This window comes from Piliocolobus tephrosceles, chromosome 2, assembly GCF_002776525.5.
Source record: "Piliocolobus tephrosceles isolate RC106 chromosome 2, ASM277652v3, whole genome shotgun sequence".
Classification (NCBI taxonomy): Eukaryota; Metazoa; Chordata; class Mammalia; order Primates; family Cercopithecidae; genus Piliocolobus; species Piliocolobus tephrosceles.
In genome coordinates, this window is record NC_045435.1 from 177,930,294 (window position 1) to 177,944,439 (window position 14,146).

The following is a 14,146-nucleotide window of genomic DNA, read 5'->3' on the forward strand; positions in this document are numbered from 1 at the left end:
CCCCCAACAGGCCCCGGTATGTGTTGTTCCCCTCCCTTTTTTAACTTTTTTAATGTAGCTAATAGAAAATTTGAATTATATATATGTGGCTTACATTATATTTCTATTGGACAGTGCTGTAGTATTTGCAGAAGATTTCTTCCTTCTATATCATGTTTTTTCGGATAGCTTGAAGGTAACTTTCAGGGAAGATAATAAAAGATAGAGGTGGAAGGGCTGATCTATTGTGGGGCAAATGATGTTTCTAGGTTTTAGGTGGTGAAATTTTGTTTTGAAAACTTTTTACTTTGGAAGTTATATATCTAGGTCCAGTATTTTGGAACTGTCAAAATGTAGAAAATTTGGGATACTGCAATGTTTTTTGCTTTCTGGCATTCTCTGAGTTGTCATTGGATATCCTGAATCCCTGAATATCCGTAGATGGCTACTTTCACATGACAACACTAAAAAAGATGGCTTAGAAAGATGTAAATGCTTATGGAATGGGTTATTTGACAAGATGATACTATGGGAATAAGTGAAGCTAACTTTGGTCTTGCTTCTCTTATTTGAAATTAAGACATATGGGCTGCTTTATGTTTGCACTGATCTGCTAGCAGGAAAAAATAAATAACTGGAACTGTAATCAGTATGGAAATAATATTTAATGACTCAGGAATTCTGTAAGAATAATCAGTTTTGGCAAAAAGCTCTATGTGAAAAGTAAGGACTCAATTCCAAGTGTTTTTAAAATCAAATACTAAAATTTAATTTAATTTAAAAATCATATTCTCAGATCAACAAGTTAGTGTGTCCCCTCTTTTTGCTTTTGTCTACAAGGGGTACAGGCTTACATTCTCCTTTCATGACCACAGTTAGGCTCAATCTCTTCTTCCTGGAGCAGTGAGAATAGTATAGGTAGAGATACTAGCCTGGTGTTTGGGAATGACAGAAAATCAAACAAACAAACAAACAAACAAACAAACAAAAAACTCCTCATACAGGTCCTTGGACACACAAATGCTCTGTGTCCATCCATGTCCAGCCTGACTCTATTGCCTGAACTTTTTCTTGTCTAATGAGTTCAAGAGAAGATTTTGAAATACATATTAGGGATTTGTGGAAGTGAGAGAATTAAGGATATGAGCTTCATAGAGCATAAATAACTGTCAGTGACTCTACTGGGAGGAACACAGACCCATAAGAAGGAAGAAATGGGATGTGGGGCTGATTTTTTTCTAGGACTGGAAAACATGCCATCGTTGCCAGATATTGTAGCAGAGACAGATGGCATGACAGATGCTGTGAAAGAAAAATGACTTACTACTAGGTGAACCAGAAAAAATAAACAAGAGGGACAGAAGAAAAAGTACACAAGCTCCCCTCTGTTGTCAGGAACATCTTCCCATAGCCTGAAAATGTCTAACTGTATTCCATGGAGTTGCAGATTGCGAATGAAGTGTCTCGCCCCTTTCTCCACTGATTGCACCTTTGGAATTTACAGCCATTCTTTCGAGAGGACTCACTTTTTGTCTATTGATTTTCTAAGAAATAAGGGAAGGAAACAACTAATTGGATATACGATGCCAATATATTATAAAGATGCTGCAGTTAATCTTTTTCTGGCTCAAATGGTTGCTATACGATATGTAGAAACTGGCTGAAACTCATCTTGGTTTATTTTTAAAACGTTCCCGATTAACATCACTTCATGGTAGAAATCACATGAATGCAATTGGCATTTTAATAATGTTTAAATGGAAGTTGTTTAAAACGTGTCTTAGTGATGCTCATTGTGGGCACACACATGACCCTTGACATTTGCATAGTTTATGACTGGAGACTCTCAGTGTCTCCAAGTTCTTGAACACCACTCTACTCGGTAATCAGTGACAAATAAGAGCAAGCACTGAGTTGGGCTGAACTCATTTGAAAGTGCTATGTCCCCTGTGTTTAAAAGAGGTGCCTCAGCAAAATTATGTCAGCATGTGTTGTGACTCCACGGAGTTGACAAATAATAGCTGAAATCAATACAAATGATTTACAAACGCTAAGGGTCTATAGTATTAATACATGTAGATTTAATATATAAATACGCAACAATATATACTTGGCAACCACTGTTTTGTCACTTAAACAGAAATGGATGCAAGTGAGCCTAAAATAGCCAATGTGAGTTGCTGAAACAAGAAAAAAGTAATATCATTTGATAGTAAGGATTTTTCTGCCACTACCAAAAAATAAAAAGGTTGGACAACTATCTAGTGATGATTTTTTTCACCACATTTGAAAAATAAATTGAATAATTAATTAAAGCCAATAGAATATCATTAACAGAGTTACTGTAGTGTTTTCAAGGGTAATTTGATTATAAATAACATTTGCCTTCTGTCATGTTTTTAGAAACACTGATAGTCTTCCTAAGGTATACCCCCCATTGTACATGTACAGCTTTATTCCCATACATACACAGTATGATTTACAAAATTGTTGCAAAGGTGACTCTCAACAACATGGAATCCAGAACTAACACGGGCACCTTATTTTTCTCCCATTTTTAGGGTGCCAAATGTACCCAAGTCCACCTGACAGTCCTGTCTCTTTATTTCTTATTGCTTCTTTATTTCCCAGATCAGTACTTTCCCCTGGCACAGTAAAGTAGAAAAGACTGTATGTATAGATGTGTTCCCAGAGACTTACATCAAACTCTGATTGTTCCAGTAGACCTACCTTGGAACAAATGAGTGTACTAAGTTTGAGGGTAAACATTTTCTGAAAGCTAGGAAAAACTCACATGGATGCTATTTCAATCTGGAACAAGTCCTGCATGAGGAGCTGCCTGTGGAATGTCCCTGCTAGGTCCTCCCAGAAGAATAAGCCTCAAAACTTGATTGGCCTGCTTGGGTGAGTCTCCTCTTGCTGGTGAGGGGAAGCAGGCTACACTCCAGCATGAGGTGGTTGATTGCTGCTGTGCTACAAAATGCCATGTGCCTTGACCTTATCAACAAGTGGCCAATCTCCATTGTTTGACACTCTTCATTATGCTTCTGAACTTGGAAAATGACTCATGATAAAATAGCTTCCTATTCCGCTTTGTGGAACTGTATATAAGAAACTACTCGGGGAAAATGTAAATTTTCTCTGATTCCCACAAAGGCTAAACAATGTTGTGAACTCCACCAGACAGCAGCAATTATTTTTTAAAACACTTTGAAGATTTCTTTTAATAAATTTCAACATATTATAAATATTGATACAAGAGACATCATTATCTTGTTGGTGTCACATAGTTTGACTCCTAATTGAGGATTTCCTCCTTCTTCTACAAATGTAATGCAAATTATGTTTTCTGTTTGAGAGACTCCTACAATATATTCCTAAAATAAAAGGCAGAGGTAAGATGGGAAAAAAAAAAAATCCTTAAAAATCTTAGATGTTCTGCTATCCTCTACATGGTATAATTGCAAAGAACACTGTCTAAAAGAGGAAAATAGTCACTAGGCACCTAAAATGTGACGCAATTCCAGTCTGTCATAGACCTCACTAAATGGCATTTTACTTGACACTTTTGCAGACTAAATAACTTTAGTGCTCTGTTTGAATGTGTCATTAAGAATTGTATGACTGGAACATTTCTACACTGCTGGTGGGAATGTAAACTAGTACAGCCACTATGGAAAACAGTGTGGATATTCCTTAAAGAACTAAAAGTAGAACTACCATTTGATGCAGCAACCCCACTACTGGGTATCTACCCAGAGGAAAAGAAGTCATTATTTGAAAAAGATACTTGCACATGCGTGTTTACAGCAGCACAATTCACAATTGCAAAAATTGTGGAACCAACTCAAATGCTCATCAATCAATGAGCGGATAAAGAAACTGTGATATATATATATATATGATGGAATACTACTCAGCCATAAAAAGGAATGAATTAACAGCATTTGCAGTGACCTGGATGATACTGGAGACTATTATTCTAAGTGAAGTAACCCAGGAATGGAAAACCAAACATTGTATGTTCTCACTGATATGTGAGAACTAAGCTATGAGTACACAAAGGTATAAGCATGCTACAGTGGACTTTGGGGACTTGGGAGGAAGAGTGGGAGAGGGGCGAGGGATAAAAGACTACAAATATGGAGCAGTGTATTCTGCTCGAGTGATAAGTGCACCAAAATCTTACAAATCACCACTAAAGCACTTACTCATGTAACCAACTACCACTTGTACCCCAATAACTTATGGAAAAATAAGATAAAAAATAAAAAAGAGTTGTATGACATCATATTATCCTTGCAATAAATACTTCTTATGCTTATGATTTGCTTTATCAAACACCTAGTCTTTGCTTTGACAAAAAATATGCAGTTTTATGTCATTTCCATGGAAAATTTCCAACACTGATACTGTTTATAATAAACTCCTAATTTTACCCAGATTCAAGAAAGAAGAAAACTGTAGGAGAAAGTTAGATATAAGAATATATATATTTTACATTTCTCTGTAGTTGAGAATGAGATAAATGGCAAGGAAAATAATTTCCATAACTTTTTTATGGTCAGAAACACAACCTAGAAAAATGTATAATATGTCAATCATTTATACTTTCCCATTACTACAACCCTTCTATAACCCTGTAACAAGAATCACTCTTTACAGAATCTGGTTTATTACAAGATCCTGCCTTTTGAATCATCAAGGACAAAGTTACCTTCAGTGTAATCTCATGTGAATCAAACTATTCTAATTATTTTAAAAGTGGTAATCCATATCATATTGTTCAAATAACCAGAATATTCATTTTTGCTCTTTTTCTCAAATATCTTCATTCTCAGTCACCTCAGGTAAGTGATAATCCCCATGTGATTTTAAACTTCAGTTAACTGGAACATTCTTTTCAATTCATCCTCATCCTCTCAAACTATCCTCTGCCTCAAACATCCTAGCAAGTTCGTAAATAAATGTAAATTGAAGAAAATCTGGTTTTAGAAACATTCTGAAAGCTTCCACAGGAAGAAGCTTAAACTGTGGTCCTTGAACAGTTATAACAGAAAGGCGATAAAATGTTGCAGCTCCTTGAGAATCAACAATCAAACTGCAATGAAATCTTATTTTGAAGCAGTCGCTGCTGTGGAATCCCTGCTGGTGGCACCACTGAGCGTTGCTACCGCAGACTGGAAACTAATCAGACTTAGAGCCATTGTAAAATAGGAAGAGCCTCAAAGGATTTACTGTGAAATGATGATGACTAAGTTATAAAGCCCCTTTCCAGTTAACTGTATTGTTTTAGTTGATGAAATCACGAAAGTGAAATGAACCTGGAAAAGGTGAGCACTGTAACCAGCGGGTGCCACAAACCCAATGTCTTCAGCTGCTTCAAAATAAGAAGATGCAGCAGGCAGAGCATTGGTTTTGGGAGTAAATGCTGAGGCCAAAAGGCATCAGTCAGAAATATTTTTGTTTTCCACATTCAGTTCGATCAGTCTCAATACAATTCATTTCCTACTGTGAGCAGAGTAAGTCCTCAAACTGAATCAAGAATTCTAGAGTATTTTATTAAAGTTCTTAACTTACCTTCCATGGGAGTGTTACCGTCTGGTCGATTAGCAAAGACCACATCCACATACTCCAGCTGCAGCCTCTGGAGGGAGCCCTTCAATCCTGGGAGCAGAAGCAGGAAACAAACCCCAAAATCTAAATATGAGCAGTATTCAAAGAGTTGAAGTTTGGTTTCTTTCAAGAATTTACTTTACAAAAAATAGAATTGGAATAGTTTCAAAAATGCTTTGAATACAATGATTGTTAATTGACCCTAGAACGTTTCAAAATTACATCAAAGGCTGACTTCCCCCAACAAGAAAAGTCTTAGAACTTTTTCAGGAATATTATCACTCTCACAGGAAAATTTATACTGAGGAACGACCTTCACAGTGACTTGTATGCGGCAATATCCAGAAGCAAAATTTAGAATAAAAAGCCGCTTCTTTCCAACAGTTAGTGTTTTTCTTCTTGAACAATGCAAATTAATGTTAATGTTTTGGATCACTTAATAGGCTTATAGTAAGCCAGAGATACATATATTACACATAAAACTCATTAGAATGGTTTAAATCAGAAATAAATGACTGCCCCAACCCCATCTTAATGTAAATGTTGGTTTTAATAGTAATATAAAGGGGTTAGCAAATGAAGCCTTTGCTCAACATTTTACTAATTGGAACAAAGTTTAAGGAACATGAAATATAGCTGAGCTCCACCATTTCTATTATTCCCCATTTTGGGGGAAGAAACAAAAACACTAGAAGCTATAAAGACTGAAGAGGAGAGAATAAGAACTTGAAAAGAGAGTCGGGAACCAACAGCCTATGTTTCAGCCCTAACCATTTGGTCACATTTCTATGAATATTCAGAAAAAAATTAATTTTAGTAAAATTAATACTTCCTTGAAATAGAACATATTGTATACAATGCAATGCAACCAAAAGGATGACAGTGTTTGAGAATCATGTTATCCCATTTCCATGGGGCACAGCATTTAGCATTCTCTTATTAGCCTCTTTAATTCCTCAGGGAGACCAGAGGCTTTAACTCTCTTTATTATAGACATAAAATTAATTGCATGTTAAATGAGGCTCTTATAAATTTAAATTTGGTTCATTTAAATTTGATTTTTCATACTGGTTTATCAGTCAGCCACAATTAGTTTTCTGACAGGAAAATGGAGTGCTTGAATATTGTTCCGGAAATATTTTCCATCCATTGAGAAAGGACTGTCCGTGATGGCAGCTTGTTAAAAGCTTTGATGAAGAGATTAGGGCAGACAGATGTTATGAAGTCTAATGCCTGCTCTTATAAACCTTCCGTGATGCTGAGGCACAGGGTATCACCAGCTATTTCAAGAAACTGTGTGAAATTAGATTAACGTGAAAAAATATCATGATATGAGCCACTTTTGGGAACAGTTGTATGCAGGGAGGAGGTAAGGAAAGGACAGGAATACTAAGTAAACAAATAACAGGATATCACAAGGCTTGAAAGATTGGAAATTTGCACCCTAGCATGCTTGGGACCCCACTCGGGTTCTCTGACCTTTTTTTTGAGACTCAATTCTCTAGTCTGCAGTGGGCCAATACTGCACAATACTGACACCTTCAGAACTGCTGTTCCTGGGAGAGCTGTGTAACACAGTCTCCAGAACCAGAATGTGAAATTATACCATGGTGTCCACATCTGGAAAGTTCCAGAGGGAAGACAGCAAAAGACCAAATGCCAAAAAATTTTCACGAGACCCCCTGTTTTGGAGAGGGGCATTTAATGACAGTTCTGGCCTATGCTTGGCAGACAAAATAAGTATCTTGTTTTCTGACATAGCCCTCTCTCCCCGTTCTCTTCTAAACAGCTCAATGTGGGCTGAGAGTAACTAGCAGAAGAGGCTACAAATAACTTGGCACTGTTACAGCACTGTGTGATGAGGCATGTCACAGACAGGTGTGACTTTTGTCATTTATTATTCCATCCCATGAGCATGTATTGAGTCCCAATTTCATCCTGAGACTGTGCCAGGCTCTCAGGGTTTAAAGATGCACAGACACTGTCTTCATCCCAAGGAGCTCTAACAGTGCATATTGAGAGCATCTATTGGCATAGGTTCGTTGTTCAAGGTTGTAATGTGTACCTGGAACTAATGATATGGACTTGATACTAAGGTCAGACTCATGGTATTTGGTCATTCCCACCTCTTTAATTCTTTCTCTGAAAAGCACTCTTTCTTGATATTTGGCAAGAAATTCAAGTATCTGAGGCCAGTGATCCCTCCTCTGACTTTGAAGTGGAATGAAAGGAAATTGTCCCTCCAAAGGACACTATCCACTCACTTTACAAATCTCAATCACATAAAGTCTTGTAATCCATGGTATGAACTTTGGATTCTGTGTGAGATTTAAAGACACTGGTAGGGGAAGTTCCAGTGAGGAAGAGATTAAGCAGGGGAAATAATATGATCAGATTTCCATTTTGAACCGATGGCTCCACCTGCAGAGAGGGACCTGAAGGCGCAAGAGTGAAGGCAGGCACAGCCACTGCAGCCCATCCAGCTCAGACAAAGTTAGTAAGAGGTGTATACATTTGGGACAGGTGGTATAAGTAGAAATACACAGACTTGCTGGTGTGCTGCATATAGGGTGTGGAGGTTAGAGTAAACAAGAATGACTCCTAGATTTTGGGCCTGAGAAGTGAAGTGACTGTTACTAAATGGGGCAGTCAGGGGGAAAGCTAACTGGAGGTGGTCGGGGAGCCAAGTTTAGGCTAAGCAGCACCTCAGTCACTACATGGAGCTCTTGGCAGCTGGATGGACCAGTCTGGCGTTCAGAGGAGGTGAGGCACAGGGTTTGGGATTCAGGGTACTGATGTGGGTTGTCCTGAATGACCCTGTGATATCCTTTAGCCTCTCTGAGCCTCAGTTTCCTCATCTGTCCAAGGACTAAATGGTGCTAGCTGATCTTCCTGCTTTGGTCTTTCACGTGACTGCAAACCAAACCAGGTATTCCTGCTTTTTCATTAAGATATGTTTCATGAGTATCTCCTTCAGAGTCATTTACGTTTAGTTTCAAAAAAACAAGTCATCGTGTTCTATCTCCATTTAGCAAATGTTTGTTGAGCACTGGCTTAGGGCCAGGTATTGTTTTAAGTTTAAGTAGACACGCAAAAATGCATTAACCTTGGCACCAGAAGGGCAGCTGGGCAGCCAATCTTAACCTAAGGAGTTAAGTGCTCCAGTGCAGTAAATGCACTCTCTGAAGGCAATTTGACCTTAGCCTGTAACTCTGCACTAACCCAGCATCTGTGGGAGGGGAAAACAGGAGAAACAGCAGAAATGCTCCCTGACCTTGAGGAGATAATTAGAAGCAAACCGGCAATTTCTCAAAAGTTCACAGGAAAATAAATTACTTAAAGAAAATAGTTTTCAAGTGACTACAGTAAAAAAAAAAAAATATATATATATATATATGTATAAAAAATATATATATATATATATGTATAAGTCCATTTTTCTTTTAGGTTCCAAAGTTTAACAAGAACCATAATGTTTAGAAGGTAACCTTAATTCAATTTAAGCATATTTCACAGGTTTCTAAAGAAATATGTGTATTCCAGACAGTCAGCAGATTGGCACAGTTAGAGGTGGATGGGGTGTTCAGTGTTGCAGGTTTAACTGTGTGGAAGCAAGGAAATCAGTAGTTTGGAGATTCTGCAAGGGTTCTATTTAAGCATGCTGTGTCGTCACCTTTTACACCTACCACGCACTTGCTTTTCTATCTAGCTTGCAAAAAAGTTGCCTTAAATAATATACATTGTTTATATAATTTCCAGTTTTTTTCTCAGCAGACCTATCGTCATAATTTGAGACATCTGCTTCTTTTTTAAAGGCTGAGTTGTATCGGAATCATATTCAGCATGTGGCTGTGCCTCCTGTTATGAAACGTGGTTCTCCTCGATGGGTAATGTACGTTTACATGAATGTAGTACACTGAAAAAAAATCCTGTGGCAAATCCATTTGTTCAGAGATATATTCTTTAATTGAAAAATCATAGACTGTCTTTTTCTTTTAAAGTTCATAGAGTTTAACATTTGTTATTAATTTAAAAGTTTCAAGCAGAGCTTTCTCAGATTATTTTCCTCTCCTACTCCAAAAACAATGGCAGTGGGTTTGTGTTTTGAATTGCATAACAAAACTGTTTATCTGAAAGGCAAATGTAGAGTCAGGCACAGATTTTGGCTGTTGGAATACACAAGAGATTTAGTTATTCTTACTCAGTGACCTATCAAACTATTTCTTTTCCTTTACATTAGGCACTAAAGGAATGTGTTTTATTTTATTTTTATTTATTTATTTAATTTTTCTGTAGAGACAAGGGTCTCACTATGATGACCAGGCTGGTTTCAAGCTCCTGGCCTCAAGCCATCCTCCCATGTCAGCCTCCTAAATCGTTGGGATTACAGGCATAAGCCACCATGCCGAGCCAGCACCAAAGGAATCTGCCCTGCTCCATTCCAACACTGGCTCAAATTGGGGTTTAACAAATGTTTGTGGAATGGCTGAATGAGTAAATTGGATTTGAGAACCCGAGGGGACTTTGGGATTCTAAATGAGTGTAATCAATCTACTAGTGAAATTTCTTCCTCCTCCTTGTGAATCTAAGGAGAGCATTACACCTAAGCAGATCTAAGTCAAGAACTTTGGGCTCATTAAAAAGGCCTTTCAATATGAATTCTTTCAAACCCACATTATGCACAAGTCAAGCTCATCGTATACTCTGTAAACTAATTCAGGTGGCTCAGGTCAGCCAGCACAGAAGTGGCCTGAACTCTGTATCAATTTGAACTTTCTGTCTTATCCTCTAATAGTACTTCTCAAATTTAATTTGTATACAAATCTCCAATGTCGAATGAGGTCACCTTCATCACAGAACCAAGTACCAATGAAATCCAAGGATAATGACTTGTAAACTCTTTTAAACTTTATTTTGGGTCTCATCTCATGTCCTTGCTTTTCTGCAAAATTCACTCAATTCCCTAATTTCAGACTAGAAAATACTTTGAGCTAATTCTCTTGTAATCACAAAGCTTTATCTTTGGCAGAAACTATGGACTGTAAAATAACACCACCACCAACAACATAATAACAAATGATCTCAATTCTTCTTCCATCTCAAAAGTTTGAAATTTTGTGTTAAAGTTTGAATCTGGGTCAGCTTGAATTTCAGCTGAACTGGTTTATCCATCCTCAGAGATTAGTTCCTAAGAGAACTCCTGCCTTATTTAAAGGTGGAGGGAATTTAAGGTATTTCTATTATGTCATATGAAGCTTGAAAAAATGCTTATTTGCGGGAGGATCACCTGAGGTCAGGAATTTGAGACCAGTCTGGCCAACATGGTGAAACCCCATCTCTACTAAAAATACAAAAAAATTAGCTGGGCATGGTGGCGCATGCCTGTAATCCCAGCTACCTGGGAGGCTGAGGCAGGAGAATCACCCGAACCCTGGAGGCGGAGGTTGCAGTGAGCCGAGATCGTGCCACTGCACTCCAGACTGGGTGGCAGAGTAAGATTCCGTCTCAAAGAAAAAAAAAAAAAAAAAAAGTAAAGAAAGAAAGAAGAAAGAACCCTGAAATTATGTACACACTCTGGTAAATATTAAAGCCATGGAGATTCAGTGAGGAGCATAGTAGCATACCTTCTCCTTTCTTTTTCTCTTCGATTTTATATTTTGTTAATTGCCAGTGTCAACCATTTTCTGAATCTCTCTTTTCTAATTAATTAGATTAAAAAGAAAAGAACAAAAAACAAGAACTTTTCTGGCAGCAAACTGCTGCCCTGTTCATTCAGCGTGGTTCTGTAAGCTGACTTGATTATTTGTCACTGACAAACTCCATGGAAGAGAACACAAGTCATGAGGGCAAATGCTGGAGTAGGAATGCTAGGGCAGTAACAGTTTTGAGAGGCAGGTTAGCTTTGACTTTACAATGTCAAATGGGACACTAAGGCCTGAGAAGGGATACTGTTTGGGTGAGGAATCTGGAGGTTTTTCTGAGGGCTAGAAGTTTGTCATTTATTGTGGCTGTTTCAGAATGCAACTACTTAGTAGTATTCCTATCCACAGAATGAAGACTAGCAGTTGTACTTATAAGGACAAGGATGATGACAAAAATAACATGTATTAAGTGCTTATTATGTGACAGACACTGTGCTCAATGAGAATTATATAATTTTTATCCCCATATAGTAACGCTTATATTTATAGTCTATAGTTAAGGAGACAGAGGTTAGGTAGGTTAAGGAACTTGCACAAAGTCACTAGCTCATAAATGACAGAGTTGGAACTTGTACAAAGGTCTGTCTGACTTCAAAGCACATATGCTTAAAATTATATTTAAAGATAGTCAGTGAGAGATACCAAACCTATATAAAGACTTTGGAGACAATGGGGTGATGTAATTATTATGGTATATATCCATGTACACACACACAAACATGCACACACATACGGTTCACACTGGCAATCAAGAAAGAATACATATATACATATATATATATATATATATATATATATATATACATTTTGAGATCTGGCTTCAAAAGTCTTCACTTTAAATTCAGTGATTGAATACTGAAACTATTTTTTTTCTGTTGCAAGTCTAAGATATTTCAATGTAGGTTTGTTTATAGGTCAATAAAGATCATCAGCTTCCAAGTTGGAATAAAAATACTCAAATGAAACATTATCTCTTAGGTTCATGGAGAGAAAAAAGTTCACAATGAAATGACAGCCTGGGAGAAAATATTTGCACTACATATAACCAAGCAAACAGTGAACATCACTAGTATACAAAGAGTTCCTGCAAATTATTATGACCAAGACAAACAAATCAAAAGAAAAACAGCCTGACAACATGAAGAGTGAATTTCCAGAAAAAGAAGAACAAAATTATTAAAAGAAGCTGAAACTCATCAATAAATAAATATATACATAAGGAGACCAATAAGACCAACTCGTCTAACAGGATGGCATATTCCTTTTAGAAAGTAATTTTGTGTTAAAATTTGTATAATTCTTTGACTTAGAAATGCCACTCTGGAATCTACCCCATTTACCTAAGGATGGTCACTTGTATAATTCTTTATGACGCTAAAAACTGAAAATAATCTGTAAGTTGTATATTTTAATTGAGAAAAAAATCAAGCTTAAGTTAATATTTGTAGCCTGGTTCTACTGTTTATATATATATTTAAAATATAAGCAAGTGTTTGGATGGATGGATAGATAGATAAGTCAGTACAACCATAGAGAAAAGGTGAAGAAGATATATACAGATTGTCAGACTCTGGGATGGGATGAGACTGGATGAGCAAATGGAGAAGCTGGCTTCCTTATCTGTTTTTATTTTTGAAGTGGTGAGATTAGAGCACATTTTACATTTCTGGTGATGTTAGTATTTCGTAAATGAAATTATTTTTTAAAAAGGAGAAAAATCACTTGTTTCAATGATCAATCATGAACCTAAAGCTACAAAATTCTTGGATTTCTTTTGAAATACAGATAGTTCACAACTTACAATGGTTTGACTCCGGGTTTTTCAACTTTATGATGTTGTAGAAGTGATATGCATTTAGTAGAAACTACATCGAGTTTCCATATAACATTCTGTTTTTCACTTTCAGAACAGTATTCAATAAATTATTAATACATATGACATTTAATTTATTATAAAATAGGCCTTATTATAAAATAGGTTTTATGTTAGATGGTTTTACCCAACTGTAGGGCAATGTAAGTGTTTTAAGCATATTTAAGGTAGGCTAGGCAAAGCTATGATGCTTAGTAGGTTAGGTGTATTAAATGCATTTTCAGCTTAAGATATTCTCAATTTAAGATAGGTTTGTTGAGATGTAATCCCATCATAAATTGGGGAGTATCTGTACTTCACAAACTAGTATAAACTCTTAACATTTTTCTTTACTGCAAAACATGTAAGTGTAAAATTTTATAATATATAGACAAGCAAGAAATAAACAAAAATTACTCAATTCTCACAATCTTCACGATTAAGTAGAGTAGTAGTACTTTATTACATAATGGTTCTTGTTGACTGTTTTATTTCCTGTTTATTTCTAAATTATACAAAATTTTGAGTGCCTTGCAAAAGTAATGCACCAGGAATCAATTACCTAGTGGTAATTTTCTGTACATTTTTCTATGCATATGTATATACCCTTCTAAAACAGTGGAGTATACTACTCGGTGATGAGTGCACTAAAGCCTTAGAGATCACTACTATACAATTCATCATGTAACCAAAAACCACTCGTACCCCAAAAACTATTGAAATAAAAAAATATGTATTTGAAAAATATCTAAACAATAATAAAATAAAAACTAAAAAGTATAGTAGTCTTAACATTTGTCTACACAAAAATTTGCACACAAATGTTCATAGCAGCATTATTCAGAGTAGCCAAAAAGTGAAAACAAGCCAAACGTACTTTAACTGGTAAATGGATAAGCAAAATGTGGCTATCCATATAGTGGACTATTACTTGGCAAAGAAAGGGGTAAAATACCGACATGTGCTACAACATGAATGAACATTATGCTAAGTGAAA

The 14,146-nt window shown here is 36.4% G+C and overlaps 1 protein-coding gene across 5 annotated transcripts in view; it reads right to left on the bottom strand.

Moving 5' to 3' along the window:
* Positions 1–14,146, bottom strand: part of KCNAB1 (potassium voltage-gated channel subfamily A member regulatory beta subunit 1) — a 437,512-nt gene that overhangs the window by 64,070 nt on the left and 359,296 nt on the right. For 3 of the 5 annotated variants that reach the window (XM_023223335.1, XM_023223333.1, XM_023223334.1), the window contains exon 8: positions 5,560–5,646. The exons of the other annotated variants lie outside the window; for them this stretch is intronic. In XM_023223335.1, the coding sequence (XP_023079103.1) occupies positions 5,560–5,646 (87 nt within the window). The remainder of the gene's footprint in view (positions 1–5,559; positions 5,647–14,146) is intronic. 5 annotated transcript variants of the gene reach the window in all.